Source organism: Leucopleurus acutus, assembly GCF_964270905.1.
Source record: "Leucopleurus acutus genome assembly, chromosome: 6".
NCBI classification, from domain to species: Eukaryota; Metazoa; Chordata; class Mammalia; order Artiodactyla; family Delphinidae; genus Leucopleurus; species Leucopleurus acutus.
In genome coordinates this window covers 116996866-117015421 of record NC_139149.1, presented here as the reverse complement: position 1 = coordinate 117015421, position 18556 = coordinate 116996866, and the positions used below count along the sequence as shown (strand labels likewise).

The 18556-nt window shown below is 57.5% G+C and overlaps 1 protein-coding gene across 1 annotated transcript in view; it reads left to right on the top strand.

The window, feature by feature from the left end:
* HDAC4 (histone deacetylase 4) overlaps positions 1-18556 on the top strand; it is a 243137-nt gene that overhangs the window by 161297 nt on the left and 63284 nt on the right. The window contains exons 6-10 of the mRNA XM_082841226.1: positions 1853-1974; positions 9161-9292; positions 12983-13095; positions 16944-17060; positions 17150-17348. Of these exons, the coding sequence (XP_082697352.1) occupies positions 1853-1974; positions 9161-9292; positions 12983-13095; positions 16944-17060; positions 17150-17348 (683 nt within the window). The remainder of the gene's footprint in view (positions 1-1852; positions 1975-9160; positions 9293-12982; positions 13096-16943; positions 17061-17149; positions 17349-18556) is intronic.

The window sequence follows — 18556 nt, the reverse complement described above, 5'->3', positions numbered from 1 at the left end:
CCTCTTGACGTCTGGATTCATCTGCGCTGGTACCAGCTGGATCAGTCCGGTTGCCTACTCTGGGCCACACTCTCTTGGACGACGCAGAGCAGGTCTCCTGAGAGCTCTCAGGCCAGCACACAGGCAGATTCATGCCAGCTGCCTCCTGTTCTAGCTCATTTTAAGGCTGGACAAGAAAGTGAGGATTTGAATACTGACAGCAACTCAAGAGATCAAATCAGAAGAGAAAATCTATTAGATCTTAAACAAATAGCTTCTCCTACTTCTGGCTTAATTACAAACAAACTCTACCATTAAAGTATAACTATAAGAGTTATTATTACCTATAATATTTTATTAATCATAATTGTCTATTTTTTTAAATCATGTAATACACACACAGGCCTTTCCATGTTTCTTATGAAGGAGAAAGTGAACTTTCCCAGGTTAGAACTTGGCACTGAAGGAGAGGTTTGGAACCGGCCAAGGCCATGCTCCCTGGAGGATGCGGCCTGAAGATGTCAGTCAGATGCAGAGAGAGTTGTCCTCAGACCTCTAATGAGGTTGTGCAAGGGTGGCCCCCCGAGGTGAGGCCTGGCGGCACGACACGAAGAGGGCACAGCCAGCGTGAGGGTGGCCGGTCCGGCCCTGATCCCCGGCCCTGGCCCCCTTGACATGAGTCCCGATTGGGAGGTGCTGTGCCCTGGGCAGAGGGGGTGCACAGCCTGGCAGGGCGGTTCTCCGGGGCTCTCTGGGCGCTTCCCATGATGCTGCCAGCTGGGATCCTGGGACTGGGCTCCGTGATCACCACGTTCTCTACACGGGTTTGCTCTCAAATATTTAAATACCCACCTGTAAGCATGTAAGTGCTCACATTCTTAATTCAAATATCACCAGGTGCGCACATGTGGAGTACTGTGTATTCAAATAAATAGTCTAACAAATTCCACATAAGTAAGTTGGCAAATTCGTTCCACGTCATTAAGCAGATTACACAGTTTAAAGACTCACAGAATTCATTACACCTTCTGAGCCTCCAGGAGGCCGAGCAGAGGCAGCCGCGCCCCCAGAACGTTTGCTGACGGTCAGGCGCGGCCGGCACCCTCCTCTTCCCGAGGTCTGGTCCCCACGTTCAGCCTCCTCCTGGCGGCCGCCCCTGTCCAGCCATTTCAAGGATTTTGCGTTGTGCCCGGTCCCTCATAAAGCAAGTAAATTTCATGAATCAGCTCCCAGGGCAGAGGTGTTGCCGCCAACCCTCCCTCCCCAAGGGAGGGGAGATGGCTGGGGCCCCCGTCCCCGTAAAGGCACTTCTGCTGAAGGGAAGTCCCCACGTGGCTCCTGCCCTCAAGAACCAGACGTCACCAGCACTGTCCCCGAAGTCCCCCGCCAGGTCTCAGCTGCGTCCGGCACGCCTGTGTCCCTTGCACCTGGAGCCCACCTATCTCCCTCTGTCCCCTGTGTCCTGAGGACCGTCCCCTCTGTGGCCAGTGGTGACAGCCCGCCCCCCCCCCCACCAGCCAAGAACAGACCCAGTCAGGAGACACCCGAGAGGAAGAGGCTGTGCAGAGCCCAGGCGCCGGGACCACGGGCATGCGGTCGTGCCGGCCTGCTGTCCCCGGCGCCGAGGGCCCGGCAGGGGAGGCTGCGGTCGGCGTCTGTTCGCTTGTTCAGTGTTGGTTTTGTGTCGTTTCAGTCTTGCCCCAGAGAGGAGGCCAGTCTGCCCAGGAGGCCGGCTGCGAGCTGGGCTGGCGCGTCAGAGGAAGGACCGGCGTCGTGGGGACCTGTGCAGGGCTCCCGTGCGCGCTCCCTCTGCACGGCCATGTGTGCCCGTGCGTGCGGGTCACTAAGACTCTGTCCTGCCCGTTCTCTGCAGGAAGACGCAGCACAGCTCCCTGGACCAGAGCTCCCCGCCCCAGAGCGGGGCGTCGGTCTCCTACAGCCACCCGGTCCTGGGCATGTACGACGCCAAAGATGACTTTCCTCTCAGAAAGACAGGTCGGTGCAGGGGCTGCAGCGGGCGGGGAGGGGGTCCCAGGCGGGGAGGGAAACCTGTACGAGGAGGGAGCTCACCGTGTCCTGGGAGGCCCCTCAGGTGCGCATCTCAGGTTACGTCAGCAGTTCCCTCACGGACCAGAAGGATAAGCGTGTCAGACACAAGCAGGGCTCCCAGGGCGCTTGGATTTTCTCCTAGCGGTGGTGGTTTAAGCGGCAACGCCTTTTAAGAAAAATCAGACGGGCCGTGGGCCATGCGTTAGGGCGGCCAGAAGGCCAGGGGCCGGAGGAGAGGTGTTTCCGGAAGCTTTGCCCCCGAGAAGTGAGGGCCTGGGCTGCGGAGGGCCAGCTGCCCTGGTCTCAGAGGTGGCAGGTGGAGCCCACGGCCGCAGGGCCGCATGGGAGATGCCGGGCGCCTGCTTCACGGAATGGGAATGTGCGACACAGCTTTTTCTTCGTGAAGACGAATTTTGTTTCCTCCAAAGGATTTTGGTCCATTCTGGACAGAAACGCTCTAAAGCAGCTTCCTCACCCTGGGATGAGGTATTGGGAGCAGGGCCGGGGGCTCCCCTGCCGCTCTGTCCTAAGGACAGAAGACGTGGGGCCTCTCGGGGGGCAGAGCTGCGCCCCGGAGAGCACGTGGTGTAGCAAAGCCCGAACGGGAGCCGGAGGTGAAGGGAGGGGGAGTTCAGCTCAGCCTCCGTGGACTTGACCCCAGCACAGGTGTGGGGGCAGGGGCCCCAGGGTGCAGCGCATCGGCAGAGGCCCCTCACCCCGCCCCCCGTGTCAGAGGGGAGGCGTCTGCCCACGTGGGCGGGGTTTCATCCAAGGTGAAAGTGCAGCTTCTGTCCTCTTCTCTCCAGTTCGAGTGCATGGCTGTCACCCATGGTCCCCCAAGAAGGGCGTGGGCTTCACCCTGAGAGCCTGCGGGCTCCGTAGAGAGGGGCGTCTGTCGGCACCCAGGCCGGCTCCCCCAGGTTGCCCTCCACGCCCCCCTTCTGGAGCCTGGGGCTGAGATCAGCCACGCTCCAATCAGCGAAACCGGGGCCTGTGCTTGGAAAGGCCCTGGGCGAGGAGACAAAGGCCGCGCCTGCCCCGGGAAGCCTGGCCCTAGTGGGAGTGCAGCCGGGGTAGCAGGGCTCTGAGCGAGTGGGCGGTGATCCTGCAGCCTGGCGGGCTCTCCCACCTGGTTTGCAGCTCCGTGCCCCAGGACAGATTCCTGAGGCTCTCCTGGCCTCAGTCTCTCATCAGTAAAGTGGGTGCACTGGGCGCACCGTGCTTCCTCCCGCCCTGGGCGTGGCAGGCGTGGTGCCCACGGCCCCTGGAGCAGCAGACTCCGGAGGACACGGAGAACTGGGCTCCTGGCCGCCGGGTGGAGCCGTCCCCCTCCCTCAGGGCCCTTCCTCTCTGGAGAGCACACCTGTCCCTTCCCCCGAGGGAAGCAGCTGTTCACAGGAAACACTGGTTGGTTGCTGAGATACGGGAAATGTGACGGGTTTCTCTCCTCGCTGGCTGAAGCCGCCCTGCTTCACAAGGGACAGCTCTGCAGTCAGCCTGGCCCTCACCGTCCAGCGTCCTTGGCAGACAGCCTCGCCGAGCGAGTTTGCACATCTGTGAGATGGGGCAGCAGTGCCGCTACTTCAGGGGTGGATCCGTTGTGGGGCTGCTGCCTCAGAGGGCAGGTCAGGGGGCGGGTGGGGGTCAGGAGCAGAAGGGAGGATTTGGCCGCTCGGGGGCCGTGCACACAGCCTCCAGTGAGGCCACCAGGGACACGGAGCTGCGCCCTCCAGCCCCTCCCCCGCCCTTCCCTGTCAGCGTTCCCTCGGGGGTGGCAGGGTCCGGTTTGTAGCGTGAGCGTGGGGCATACCTGTGGCCCGTTTCACCCAATCCAGTCACTGAAGACCCCTCAGTGAGCCTTTACGGCCCTGCTGTCAGCAACTGCTGTCCCAGTGGTTCCTTGATGGCCCCAGGGGACAGAGTCCAGGTCTGCAGGGAGCCGTGTGTCTGTTACCAGCTCAGGGCTGGCAGTGGCCCCTGGGTGGACACTCGCGCTGGGTGCCTTGCCAAGTCACAGGACAGTAAGCCGGGGTCCTCTGGGTTCCTGGCACTTAGCCTGCAGGGGGTGCGCTCACTCCGAGGCAGTGCCGCGTGCCCGAGCCCAAGCAACGGCTGCCACCCGCCTGTGTCTTCCCTGTGATGAGTGAGCGAGCAGTGGCCGGGCGCTTCCTGGGTGCCAGGCCCTGAGCTGCTGTGGCAGGCGGGGGGACGGGCCACAGTCCTCAGCCTCCTCCAGTCCCGCCAGAGGAGGTGAACGGCAGGGTCCAGGCCCAGGGTGGACGTCAGGTTCCGCCTGCGGGGCCCGGCCAGGGAGGGGCCCCGGGCACGTGGAGGGCAAAGCTAGGTTTTCACCCCAGTACAGATAGAGTGGACCGAGGCCCCGTCTCAGGTCTCTGCAGAGGCCCTGGCCCCACTCCTCAGCCTGCACCCCAGCAGGGCCTCCACCGCCTGACAAGGGTCTGCCGGAGGCAAGGCGGCATGCAGCAGCCAGTGGAGAGCGGGGTGTCTCTGATCACTGTGGCCGCATGTGTCAGTGAGTGAGCGAAGCTCTCCCTGCCTCCTGGTGAGCTGAACAGTAGTTGTACTAGTTTATTTTACGTCCACGTGTAGCGTGGGTCGAGGTCACCAGGGAGGAGGTCACAGCCGCCTTTGTCACATGTGATGCTCGTCTCTGCAGTTTGGGAAGGGGCCGGTCGCCGCGTGGTCCATGTGTTGTTCTGTTGCAGTTTGCGGAACCCGTGGCATCCTGGTGGCCTGGGCAGTGGTGGGCAACGCCCGCACCGTGCATAGTTGTACCTGGGTGTCTTTTATATGCATCAGGTACAGGGTGGTAGATGCCCTGCGGCTGTTGCTCAGGGCCGGGCCAGGGAATCGGCCCTTTCTGAGCTGCCCGGGCGGAGAGAAGGGGGTTCATTCCACAGTGCCTGGCCCTGCCGGGCCCCCTCCGCTTCCAGCCCCCGCACGGGGCTTTTGTACTGGGCTGTCTTCCATCAACTTTGTGCTCATTAAACAGTAGGTGTGAAAGTGCTCAGAAGGTTTTCAAAAAGGCTTTGTTGTGCTTTTCCAAGGAAACTTGCAGAGATGGCGAGTATGGTCAAGTACTAGGCAGTGTCTACGCTGAGAAGGGCCTCGCTCCAAACTTCGATTTCTATCAAACTTGGACTCCTCCTCACTTGAGAAGTGAGACTTGAACGAATCTTTTTCAGACACGCACTGTTCATATCTGAGCTTGATGGCCACCTGAAATACGCTGTTGAAACTACTGAGTAGGAAAGAGGGTGTAGGAAAATACCAGTCCTGAGCATCAAGTAGAGTGCTTTGTTAATTTAAAATCCCAGAAGGAAGGCGTACATACGACAAATTAGAACATAAGTAGAGCGCACACATGTGCGTGTTACCCCCCAGAGACAGCTCCCGTTACGGGTTTGGCATCTCTCTGCGCAGATGTGGCCTATGCCTGTGTGTGTGTGTATGATGTGTACGGACAGTCTCTTTGTCAAGAAAAACACCTGCTTTGCCCTTTGGCTGCAACTTTATTATTCAGTTAACACTGTATCGTGGGTACCACTCCATTTCAATGTATCAAGAGCAGAACCTTTTTCTATATTATCCCAACATGCGAAGATTACAGCAGTTGTAACAGTTTTCTAGTTTTTATTTTGCCCACAAATATAGGTCCCTTTGCTCACTGTTTTTGTAGGATAGACTCCTGAAAATGGAGCTGCCAGTTCAAATGAGTGTGCGTAGCGTGAAGAGCGGAGCACGCGGGACCCTGCCAGCCGCTTAGGAGAGGCCCCTCCCCCACGTCACTCGTAGGGTCGCTCGAGCAGGTGTGATGGGTGCGGAAGTCACAATGTCTCTGATGTTTCAAAGAGCAGTTCTGTCATCGCTAGTGGGGTTTGGGTGTCTCTGTTTACTTTCCATCTTCCCTACCAGGGAGTAAGCTGAGTGCCGTGTTGCAGAACCCCTCTGCCGCGCTCCCACGGCGCAGGGTGGCCGGCGCTCCTGAGACAGGCAGCAGGGGTGCCGGCCAGACCGTGTCTCTCTTGCACCCCCTGTGCCCAGCGTCTGCAACCATACCAGTCACACAGGGAGGGGCCCTAAAGGTCCAGTGTTTAAAGGCAGCTCACCCCATCGCTTTTCTGTCAGCCGTTTTTTTTTTCCTTGTTGCTTTATACGTTTATACCAACCCTGTCTCTGTCATGTATGCTACAAAAAATTTTAGTATTCTAGTCTGTCTTTTGTCTTTCTAGAGTTCTCTTTTTATTGTTATCGAGGGAAATAAATGTCCGTAAATCAGAGAGCCGCGCAGGCTCACTCGGGAAGCAGCTGAGCACCACCCCCCCCCGCCCAGCCCCGCCCAGCCCCGCCCCCCCCGCCCAGCCCCGCCCCAGCCCCGCCCAGCCCCGCCCCAGCCCTTTCATTTGCTTACTTTCCTGCGTGCCTGGGTTGTTGTTGTTTTCTTAATTGAGGTACCGTTGATGTACAGTATTGTACACTGGACAGTTTTTAAAGGTCATATTCCGTTTGTCGTTACTATAAAACGTTGGCTGTATTCCCCATGTGTCCCTGTACTTGCTTTCAATTCACCCCCTCGCTTTGGCAGAGGGGGAGCTGCTCTTCCGGGACAGGTGGTCCGCAGCTCTGCTGCAGCCCGGAGGCCCCCCGCGGCCCCTGGGCGCCGCTGAGCGGTGTCCCGGGAGCCTCGGCCTCTCTCCCCTGGACTCCACGTGCTCCTTTGTGTGTGGCCCCCTTCATCTTGGTGGTGCAGCTCTTCCAAGCTTTCTGAGAAATGGCGCGTGGAATGTGAGTTCTTTGAGTCTTCACGTGCTGGTCAATGCACTCATTCTGGCTCCCACGTGATGCGTGATGCGGTCGGGTCTAGAAGCCACTTTCCTTCAGGACTTTCAGGTCCTCATCTCGCCCCGGGAGTGGGCCCTGCAGAACCCGACACTGCTCACAAGGTAGACCCTTGGGCCCTGCAGCTCTGAAACCTCTCCGGACACCCCCCGGCGAGGGGCTGCAGGCCACAGCGAGCCCACGCTGACCCCTTTTGGGCACTGGGTCTCCTCCGATGCAGCAGCACACCTCCAGTTACTTTGCCAGTGATTTCCCTGCTGTGTTTGCTCTGTCCTCTCCTGGTGTCTCTGTTAATTTGATGTCGGGCCTTTTTACTCCCAATTTTCAGATTTCTCAGCTTCTTCTTCAGATATCTCCTTTCCGCTCTTTCACCTTTGTTTGAAGCGTCCTTCACTGTCCTTTCAGGATTCCGAAAAGGGCAGCTCTGAGCACACACGCGCGTGCACACACACACACACACACACACACACACACAACTCTCTGAATTCTGTGCCGCTGCCCCCGCCACGTGCTGGGCGCCCTCAGCGGCTCAGTCTGTGCTTTCCTCACTCGCTGCTGGGCGTGATGTCAGGACACGGCAGTGTTGCTTCCAGACAGACTGACCTCAGTGCCCCTGAAAGGGGCCCCCAGTGGGGCCGGGGGCCGCGCGCTCCCTGTTGTGGGTGCTGCACCGCCCTGGATCTCAGGAGCGGCTTCCGTCCCCGGGCCGGACATGTGTTTGTGGAAACCCTGTGTCGGTTCAGCTGAGATCTTAGTAGGAGGAGAGTTGTTTCCTTGCCTGTTAATCTGGTGGGGTTTGGGCTTTCTTTTTTCTTTTTAAATAATGATAAAGTAAGAAACTCAGTGTAGAAATAGAAACAAATGAAATATGAATCTGCAGTTATCTCAACAACGTAAAAATAGTATTAAAAACAATAGAAGTGGATCCTCTAGCCGGTGGGGAAGGCTGCTTTGTAGTTGGATCCTCTCCATCTTTCGACATGAAAGTCTTGCCGGGGAACCTTGCTTTCTACACAAATATGCTGCAAAGCAGAGGGCGTCTCTCCCAGAAGCAGCGCGTCCAGAGCAGGTTGAGCCTCTGGGAAGGGCTGCACCTTCCCTGCCCATCTTTGATTTCTCTGGGGAGCGTCGTTTAGGGGCCTGCTTCTCTCCTCCCCCAAGATCCACAGAGCAACTGTCCTTTGCCTGCCGGCCTCCTTCGGGGTCACCCGGCAGCTGGCCCCGGCCCCGCCTGCTGTGCTCCACAAAGGGCAGAGTCGCAGGGGCCGGCGCGGCCCGGCTCTCAGAGCCCAACCAGCTCGCGCCCGACTCGGGGGCATTTGGTCATGTTGCTTGTTGCTCCAGACAGCAGCGAGCTTCCCGTTCCGGAGAGATCAAAAGCAGCGGGGCAGCTGATTACAACAAAACAAAAGGCAGAAACTCCGCAGTGTGCAAACCCACAAGTAGAAGCTTGAATGTAGTTGAGCAAAGCCTCGGAACACACGCGTCTCCTGGGTGGTGGCCTCACCACTGCCCTGGACTCCCGAGCTGCCTTCCTGTGTCTGGAGGCCACCGGGAGGGCCCGGCTGGGTGAGGCTGCCGTCTTCCCAAGCCGGCCCACCCCCAAGGTGGGACTGGACTGGCCTGGGGGCGGGAGCGTCTGGGCTCCAGGCGCAGAGGCTGGGACCACCGTGGGCTTCAAGATGCGGGTTTGCAAAGGGCTCCACGCACACAAGCAGAGCTGTTAACCAAAACCAAACCAAGCCTAAGCACCTGTGCCCAGGGGTCAGGCGAACACCTGCAGGCAGCATGGCTAAGCCTCTCGCCAGGGCGGGTTGACCTTAGCACCCTCTCGGTGGCCGGGAGCTCGAGTGGGCAGCTGGCTCCTGGTCTGTTACGCGAGGGAGGAATTTGTGATTCTCAGGTGAACGGGAAAGTCTGTAATGTAGGGGTAATAGTAACATTCGTGGCCCAGAGCCCCAAAACCATCCCCGATGGCCGGGTTTCCTCCCAGCTACTCGTAAATGCAGTGACCGCTCCAACATGTATGTAACCCTCTGTCCGCAGACGGTTCACTAAAGGCATCAGGTGCACTTGCGTCAGTGTTTGGACTGATGGATGGGGCTGGACGTCTTCTGCCCGAGGCCTCGGGTTGCCGCCTTGCTCCAGCCTGGAACAGTGCATCTGTGTTAAGCTAATATTTACCCAGTGAGCATATTCTTACACTGCCCACGAGATAACCGTGACCCCAGTTGTGTCTGCCTGCTTGTAATGGTGTCTCCTTTCCGTGCAGCATCTGAACCCAATCTGAAATTACGCTCCAGGCTAAAGCAGAAAGTGGCTGAAAGACGGAGCAGCCCCCTGTTACGCAGGAAAGATGGGCCAGTGGTCACGGCTCTAAAAAAGCGTCCTTTGGATGTCACAGGTATGTTCCTGCAAACCCGGCTGCCCTCTGAGAGGCTCTCCTGTGCGCTGTCCCTTCAGCACCGAAACCTGCCTCTGCGCATGTCCCCATCGCCGCCGGCCCCCTGCCCCAAGGGCTCTTGTGCCCGCAGTGCCAGCCCCGGGAGTCCCAGGGCCACGGTTGGCACCCAGCATGGGGTCTCAGGCCCGTCCCTCTCCCTTTACGGCGTGTCCTGTTCCTGACCTTGACCCAGCCGACCTTGACCCAGCCGGGCAGGTGAGAGCAGTCAGACCTCCTGACGTCACAGGAGACTTTCAGGAATTTTAAGTGGAGGCTTCTCCGAAGGTGGGGTTTTAACTGATCCTGCCCTCTCAGTGGTGAATGCCACGTTTCGTCCCTGCCCCACTGCCCATTAAACAGCGTCTGAACCGCTGGAAAGCGTGAGAATCTTCCTGGGAAGAGTGGGACGGACAGGGGCGGGGGAAGGAGGAGGGAGCTTGGGAGTTTCCGAGTCTCCGTTCATGCACTGCTCTCGGCCCCCACCTAGCGGCCGACTCGGGGGAGCACACCCACCAGGCAGAGCCCCGTCCTGGGATGCACCCCACTTCCCGACACACACCCCAGTCCCTAGGGCGCACCTCACTTCCTGGGCGTGCACCCCACTTCCAGAGGTTGCACATCCACCAGCCCTAAAATCACGGGACAAAGGGGCTGCTCAGGCGGCCTGGTAACAGGAGGGGCGGGACCATGTTTGCACCAAGTGCAGGGTTTGGTGGGAAAACCAGGGCTCTCGGCAGCGTCCTTCAGGGTCAAGTTCCCAGGGAAGGAGGAAGGGCTCCTGGGTGCTGGGGCTGGTGAGGGGCCGGGAACCTCACCCTCAGATTTGAGTTCAGGGTCTGGGATGGGATGAGAGCCGGAGTGCCCTCACCCCTGTCCCGCAGCCCAGGGGTCTGCCTCTGGACTTCGTGGGTTTGTGTGAAGCGGAGCCTGAGGCCTCATGCCCGGGGGCCCATCTTTGTCATCGTGTGCTCATTCTGGTGGAGAGATCAGGGAAGGGTGTCGCCTCAAGATCCTCTGCCTGGGGGATTCCGTTCAGACTCGGGCCTCGAACGAGTTAGAGCGTGTGTCTCACCACACGTGGGCCTCGTCTCTCTGGGGGATGCCAGGCCGCGGACGGCAGGCCCCTGCGTCTATTTCCAGTCCCACCTCTGGTGGGACGCAGTCCCCGGCGGCTTCTTTCTGAGCGCCGGCTCTGGCGTCCGTGCTGTCAGCCTGTGACTGTGTCAGGACTGGGCTGGGCACCAAAATGGTGAGCTGCGTGCTCACCTCCAGGGAGCTTCCAGTCTAACTCCAGAGCCCAGACGTCACGTGTGGGGCAGCTAACGCACCACACGTGGCCCCAGCTTGGCCCTGGGCTGTGTTACCCAAAGAGGGCACCACGAAGGCAGCGGGGCAGGGCAGCGGTGGAGGCCACGCCGGGCCCGGGGAAGCTCGACGGGTGAATGCAGGCAGCACGGAGACGAGGGATGGATTTCCCGGCCAGCACACCTCCCGGCGGCTGGAGAGGCAGGATGCTCTGAGCAGAACTGGCTTTCCACAAGACTGGAAAATAAGGAGTTCCAGGCAGGGAGGCTCCCAGAGAGAGTGGGGGCGCCTCCCCCGGGGTACTGGGGAGGTGGTGAAGGTTCCTGAGCAGGAGAGGTGCACAGCATCGCCGAAGCAGCTCCACCGGCTGGTACAGGGGGACGGCGGTGAGACGGGGGCCAGAGGTGGCACTGGGATGATGGTGAGACAGGTCCCGGGACGTGGCAGCGTCACTCTGCCTGTTCCCAGTCCCCGTCCCCGTCAAAGCCATGCCCATCAGGGAAAGCAAACGAGGGAATCGGCTGCCCCTCCAACACTATCCAGAGAAAATTGCCGTCAACATCTGAGCATGTTTCCTTCCAGTCCTTCTGTGCATTTGTCACACGCCCTGTGTCCACTCGTATCCTTTCCTCCCTTGACGTTAGTCACAACACTTTCTGGCACCTTTAATGGTATTCCATCGTGCTGATACAAATAATATCGTGACGGTTACGCATTTGTATTTATTTTCTTAGACCAGATTCCTTGAAGTGGAATGAAAAAATAATCAACGTTCTCGAGTTGAAAATGGGTGAAAAGTTGGAGAGATAGTATATATATTTTTTTATTGCCCCCGAAGTTGTTGTGCTTTCGCACACACACCTAGGAGAGCGTACCTGCCGATGCTGCTGACACAGGCCCGCTTACAGGAAGGGGGAGGGCCTCACCATGTGGGCGTCCGAGGCAGGGGGATGGCTGCCGTGGGGGTCGGGGAAACAAGCCCTGTCTTCACGCGTGAAGCGTGACACCTGCCAGCCCAGTCGGGGGCACGTGTGAATGGGACTTCACTGGGCGGAGGCCAGGCTCTGGATCTGGTGGGAGGAGGGAGGGGAGCCGGGGCCCGAGTTCACCATCAGCGCCCCGGAGGGCGGGGCGGGCCCTTGAGTGGACAGTCACTTGCTGCCAGGGTGTCCCCAGGGGGACCGCTACTCGGTGGAGAGGATGAGAGCGCTCACGGTCCCCTGGGTTGAGGGGGTCGTGCATGTGCCCCTGGGGTCAGGTCTCCTTCCCCGCGTGAGCCGGGCCTGTGGGGTTGGGCGCTGGCGTATGGGCACTGCCATCCACACCAGCACCCTCAGCCTTCTCACTGTTAACCCCGAGTTCGGCTGGAATCAGGTCTCAGAGTTGGCCAGGCCCCGCGGGCAGCTTCGTGGTCTCGTGCGCTGGAGGGTGGCCTGCTGAGCGCCCTCGGCGTGCCAGCTTAGGCAGGTGGCCCAGGCCTCCCCTCCTCGAGCCTGGGAGCCCAGATCAGGGCAGAGTCTTAGGTCAGCAGTGCCCGTGGTCAGTGAGTACTCAGGAGGGAAAGGCAAATGGCTCAGGCCGGCTCCCTCTGGAAGGTCTTAACCAGAGGCTGCCATTGATAAACAGCGTTCAGCCAGACAAGACCCTCCTGTTACGTCACGTGTTTGCACACACAGCCACAGTGGCTCCTTTGGAACTGAGGGGCAGACACGGCTGGGACACACAGCCGCCTCGGTCCCAGCCCCGATGCGTGGGCTGGGGCCACCCCCCCCCCGTCACGGCTACCTGGAGAGTATCTTGAGGTGGGTTTTCAGATGACCCTAATCAATGACAGAAGCCACCAGCTGTGCTCTCCCTTGGATGTTTGAAAAATGCAAAGATTAGCTCAAAGCAAATGTTGACCGAGGGGGCTCTATAAGCAAGTACAGTGAATCTGACCTTCCCCTGTTCACAGTCATTTGGCCTCTGTGTTTTCTTGCCTTTTGTTGTTAGAATATCAGTAAGTGTTCAGGGTCTCCTTTTCTGGGGTTTACGATCATCTTGAGACTTTTCAAATGGGGAATAAAGTCGAGAGTGTGCACAGCTGAGAAGGTGCCGGTGGGGCCTCCACGAGCCACAGGCTTGCGAAGCTCACAAGGGGTCTCTGGCAAAACAGAGCAAGGAATTGGCTCCATGGCCCTTGTTTGGGGACCATGGTCCTGTTCTTCCTTGCTGGGACTGCTGCCGTCAGCCAGCTCAAAGCAGAAGTGCAGCTTTGAGGACAGGCGGCCGGCGCAGCTCAGGGCCTCGGAAGCGGTGTCCTTGCCTGACCTGAGTCAGGCTCACAGGTGTCTCTCCCGCCCCCAGACTCGGCCTGCAGCAGCGCCCCGGGCTCCGCACCCAGCTCACCCAACAACAGCTCCGGGAACGCCAGCGCGGAGAATGGGATCGCGCCCGCCGTCCCCAGCGTCCCGACCGAGGTCAGTGCCCAGCGCGCCTGTCCATGTCTGGTTTTTTGGCTCCAAAGAGCAGTTTCCAGCTGCCCTTCAATCTTGACTGTCAGGGGCGGCATTTCAGAAGCATCTCAGGAACCAGGAGCCTCTGACCACAGGGTCAGCGACCCTCACCTCCACCGGTCAGAGCCCAGGTGTGCTACAGATTGAGAGGGACGTGGGTGCAGAGAGGGTTCCGGGAGAGCTCTCTCTGGGGGGCTGCTCCGGCCAGGTGGAGGGGCCCCAAGGCTGGCTGCAGGTCGTGCCCTGGACCAGACCTCGGTCAGGGCCATGTTCCGGGCCGGAGGTTCCAGAACCTTTGCTCCGTATGCATTCATTTCCCTCCTTATTCACTTTGTCTCCCCCGGCTCATCCCACAAGTGTCTCTGGAGCTCCTGCCTCGTGCCAGCCCTGTGCCAGGCACCCTCCCCCCCAAGGGCCGGCTTCCAGTCGTCTCTCCCGTGCCCACTGGGATGGGCAGGTGCTGACCAGTATCAGGGGCCCGAGGGCGGGGGCGACCACTGGGGAGCCGGCTGCACACCTCGTTTCCCTGGACTGAGCCAGCGGTGCCGTGTCCTTTCTGCTCAGACGGTCGTATTGACTGCAAGGTTCTCATGAGGTTTTTTACGTTCCTTCCAACGTACAGGAGGCTATAATTTATCAAATACTGGTATTTACTTTCTTCCTTAAATATTTAGAAATGAGTCCTGCCCTTCCAGAGGGTTGACAAGTCTTAGTTGGAGGACACAGGCACACGTGTCCACTCCATTTTCATTTCCAGTTTCTAGACACTTAAGCTATAAGCAGATTTTTAGAAACTAAGATGACTGCTGGAAATGATTTTGTGCTACTGCCTCTAGCCTGCCGAATCCCCATTTCCTTTTATTCTTTTCCTTTATGTGCTACTTCTTTTAGTACCTGTGCATTTCAACCTACCGGTTTAAATACTTGTTTACATTATTAAAAGTTTTAACAACGCTTCTCTGTGAGACTGAGTTCACAGCTGAGGTCTACCTGTAATTAGCCTTAGAACTTGGCCTAGAAATCGCTCCCTGGAGTGAGATGTGAATGCTGGGTGTGGCTTGTCAATAGCTGTCGTAGGTCCTGATTTTATCTAAAACGGGCTGTTATGTACCTAATGGTTCATATTGTAGAGATGCCTTATTTGGGCGGATGCCAGTTTAAATTATGTGTTAATTTTTACAAATCACATGTTAATGTAAATTAAGCTACTGCAGATGAATAGATGTCAGAGGATTCACAAGAAACGCAAAGAGCGCAGTTTTCATGTTTTACATTAGATATTCCTTGTAATCATGGGGCTAGTCCTTGAAAATTTGATGACAATTGGATGTCCTTTGTGGATTTCAAGTATAGTTAGAACTGGACATTCTCTCTGAGAGCTCCGTTCTGTCTGCTCTCCTTCTCCAGTCCAGAGGTGAGGTGGGGTGCTCGTGCGGGAGCGAGGCCCACTGGCCCGGCGCCCCCTTTCCCTGCTTGACTGAGGGACTCTCAGCCTCCTCCACCCCTCCCCCGCCCCGCTTACATGGAGGAAGCAGGGCTCCCCTGACCCGTGGACAGCCTCTCCCCAGGAGAAGACATTCGGCCGATGCCGAAAGCCAAGTGTGATTCGGGGGCGTGCAGAGGGCATGCTGCCCTGGCCCTGGCCTTTCTGGGCAGCTGGGCAGCTGAGAAGCACGTCCTAGGGCAGATGGAGATGGCCGGCACCGGAAATGCGGACAAATCAACATACCAGGCAATTCCCAGAAGGCTGCTTTAGTTCTAAAAATAAATCAGGTAAAAAAAAAAAAAAGCCTTGGTTATAAAGAGGAAATGACAACTTTCAAACATTAAATGTTTGCTTATTTTGTTCCTGGACAAATCCAGGAACAAAATCCTGCTTTCCTTGGCAATCTCAATCACTCTCTCTAAATCATAGCTTGCTGATTTTTTTTGTATCTAGAAAAAGGGCTACTTTTTAAAGTAGCCCTTTAATCATTACTGTACAATTGAATATGTGAATGAAGTAAAGGTGGCCGCAGCCATCTCTCTGGGGAAGATGCACTAACTTCCCTCCCAGGTGAGGGACGCCGGTCCTTCCTGCTCTGCCCTTAGAGCATGAGGACGGAGTTTATCATGTGCATGTGTGTTTCCAAGTAACACCAAGTATGACACCATTAAGCCACCTAGGAAATTCTGCAAAGCACCGAATACCTGCGCACGTGCCCTGGGGTGGTAATCGCCCAGTCCTCTGATGGACTTTCCAGCCGGGGCTACAGGTAGCCTGCCATTGTTTACAGTAACTTGTGACAACTTTCAGCTCATGTTTTTTTTTAACCTTGCAAAAATGAAATTTTAAAGCACCCAAAATGTTTCTCATCCTTAATTATATAGTCCATTGTGAGAAGAGCTAGGAGAGAACTGGTTAGATGTCCATCGCTAGTGTTATTTTCCATGACACCACCAGCTAGCGTCACGGCAACCACCTTCTCGTCCTCTTCTTCCTGTGCCCTTGGCCCCGCACACGTCACTGGGCATCTAGTGAGGGAGGATACCGTGTGAATAGGACAGTGTCCTTTTAGCAAAGAACCTTCATTCTAGAAGCAAAAAGATGTGAAATACGACAGCAATTCAAGTCCTCGGGGACTGGTACTTAACCACACGTGATAAATAAGTTCCCAAGTCATCAACAAGATTTTTCCAACCTGAACGTCCCCATGTGTAAACATGCCCTCATGGATTTATCCTCTGACACGCTGTAGCACAGCGTGGATGCTGCTGCAGAGAGCACTCCTGTGGCCAAGCCTGTGTGCGTCCAGCTTTATCTCCTAAGGGTGCATTCTGAGGGTGGAGTGGGATTTTAGGATTTAAGGTTAGATCCGGTTTTAAGGCTTTTGACACGGATTGCCAAATTGTCCTGCAGAAGGAGCACGCCGATTTATGATCCAGCCAGCAGTGTGTTTCTGTTTCTTTGGGTCAAGGTGCTGTAGTCATTTTTGAAAATCTTTGCCAACTGGATAGGTTTTTAAATGTTTTTAGATTTTTAGGTATGTTTTTAGATTACTGATGATGTTGAGTATTTTTTTTTCTATGAGTTTTTTTCTCCATACGGGTTCTTCTTTGTCATTTCTCACTACTTGTTGTTTGATTTGCATGTTCTTTATATATTGGTCTTTGTCTCTACTATACGTTGCCAACCTTGTTGCGACCGTTATTTGCCTTTTATGTGAGGGGATTTCTTTTTTTTCTTTTTTTTTTTTTTTGCACGGTACGCGGGCCTCTCACTGCTGTGGTCTCTCCCGTTGCGGAGCACAGGCTCCGGACATGCAGGCTCAGTGGCCATGGCTCACGGGCCCAGCCACTCCACAGCATGTGGGATCTTCCCGGACCGGGGCACGAACCCGCGTCCCCTGCATCGGCAGGCGGACTCCCAACCACTGCGCCACCAGGGAAGCCCGGGATTTCTTTTTTAATCAATACTTTCTTCTCTGGTTTCTACCTCTCATGATATGTTTGGAAAGACATTCCCGACTCTAAGAATATATTTTTAAATATATTGTCCTAGATTTTATTCTGATAGTTTACAACGATGAGTGAATTGAATAAGAACAAAACAAGAGAGTGAAGAATTGTGAATCAGGCTGCAGTGCTTGTGGCCTGCTTTGAATGCCGTGTTCGCCCCTGTGCTGTCCTCGTTAATAGATTTCTGTACCGGGGATCTCAGAACTGGGCATGGTCTGCCGCAAAGTGTTTTCTGTGGTCGTTTGCCTTGGCGAGTGTCACCCAGGCTTGGCAGTGCAGAGCCTGTGTGATGGCCCTGTGTGCTCTGTCCCCAGACCAGCCTGGCACACAGACTCGTGACACGAGAAGGCTCGGTGGGCCCGCTGCCCCTGTACACGTCACCATCCCTGCCCAACATCACGCTGGGACTTCCTGCCACCGGCCCCTCCGCGGTAAGTGGGTGCCCACGGGTCTGGGTGGCAGTGGCGTGGGGCGGCCGTCCCAGGCCCTTGACCCTGGGAGCCTGGTTGTGCCTCTCCAGGGGGCGGCCAGCCAGCAGGAGGCCGAGAGACTGGCCCTCCCGGCCCTCCAGCAACGCATCTCCCTCTTCCCCGGCACCCACCTCACCCCCTACCTGGGCACTGCACCCCTGGAGCGTGACTCGGGGGCGACTCCCAGCTCCCTTCTGCAGCACGTGGTCCTCCTGGAGCAGCCGCCCGCGCAGACGCCCCTTGTCACAGGTGAGCATGCTGCAGGCCGCGTCAGGCCGTCGTGGGCTCCCCGGGAGGGACGGCGGGGTGGCTTGTCCCCCCCAGAACTTCTGGACTTGGCCCTCGCATGCCCGGCTGTGGCTGGATGGACCGAGTCCACTCACAGAGCCAGGTGCGTGGAAGCAGGAGCATCAGACACACTTCCTGGTTAGTTTCCCGAGAGCGGGCTGGCGGCCCCTCTCGTGGGTCTGCCCTTTGGGTCGTCGGACACGTGATGGAAGCCCAGGGCTGGCTCTGGTGGGCAGCGGGTTTCTATTAGCAGTAACATTTTTGTTAATGTGCCCCATCTAAGGGGTGGTTATATTTAGAAAAAAATAGATTTGCTCTGAAATTTGCCTAGCAACAACAGTGTAAGAGTGTTACCTTCCGAGTGACGGCGTGCGTGGGGCTCGCCATGAAATGAGGGGGCCCTGCCGTAGGGTCATCACCCCGGGTCCAGGCACCACCCAGCGGGGTGTTCAGCTTCCTCCCTGGCTTTTACAGGGGTCTCCTGAGCCCTGAGTATCAGCGGGGCGGCCCTGACCTCACTCCCTCCTCAGCTGTTCGGTGCTCTGGTTGTGGTGGTGACTCTTGGTCTTTCATCGTTTTTAACCTTCAACCTCGCTCTCTCCCTCACTTCCCTGCTGGCCTGTCTGTCCTTCCTGGGGGTCTCGTGGGCCCTTCCCCACCCCCTCCCTGATCCTGGGATCTCTGGAGTCACCCTACACTCGTAGGAAGGCCCAGGAAGCCCTGCCAGGGTCCAGAGCTGGGCCAGTGTGGCCACCCACATTGAAACTGAAGGCTGACAGCAGAGGGAGAGATTTGACGGGGAGTCCCACACGCGACTCATCAGATGCTCACATGGCCACTGGCTGTGGGGCAGTAGGAACGTGGAACACTCCGTCAGCCCAGGAAGCTCTGTCGGACAGCTCCGGCGTGGCGCGTAGCCCCAGCTCTCAGCGTGGAAGCAGCCTACGTAGGCCTCCCTCTCTCCTCCTGCGCAGCACGCGGGATGCCGCTCGCCCAGCACTGGCAGGGCCCGCACGGCACCTTCCACACCCACCGCCCTTTTCTCAGAGCCCTTCCTCTGCATCAGGCCCCACTCCGGTGCCCCCCGGCCCTCCTCCCGGGCACTCTGCAGGCAGTTTCTGGGCATGCTTCCTTCCCCCCGGAGAACAGACGCTGGGCTTTCTTTCCTA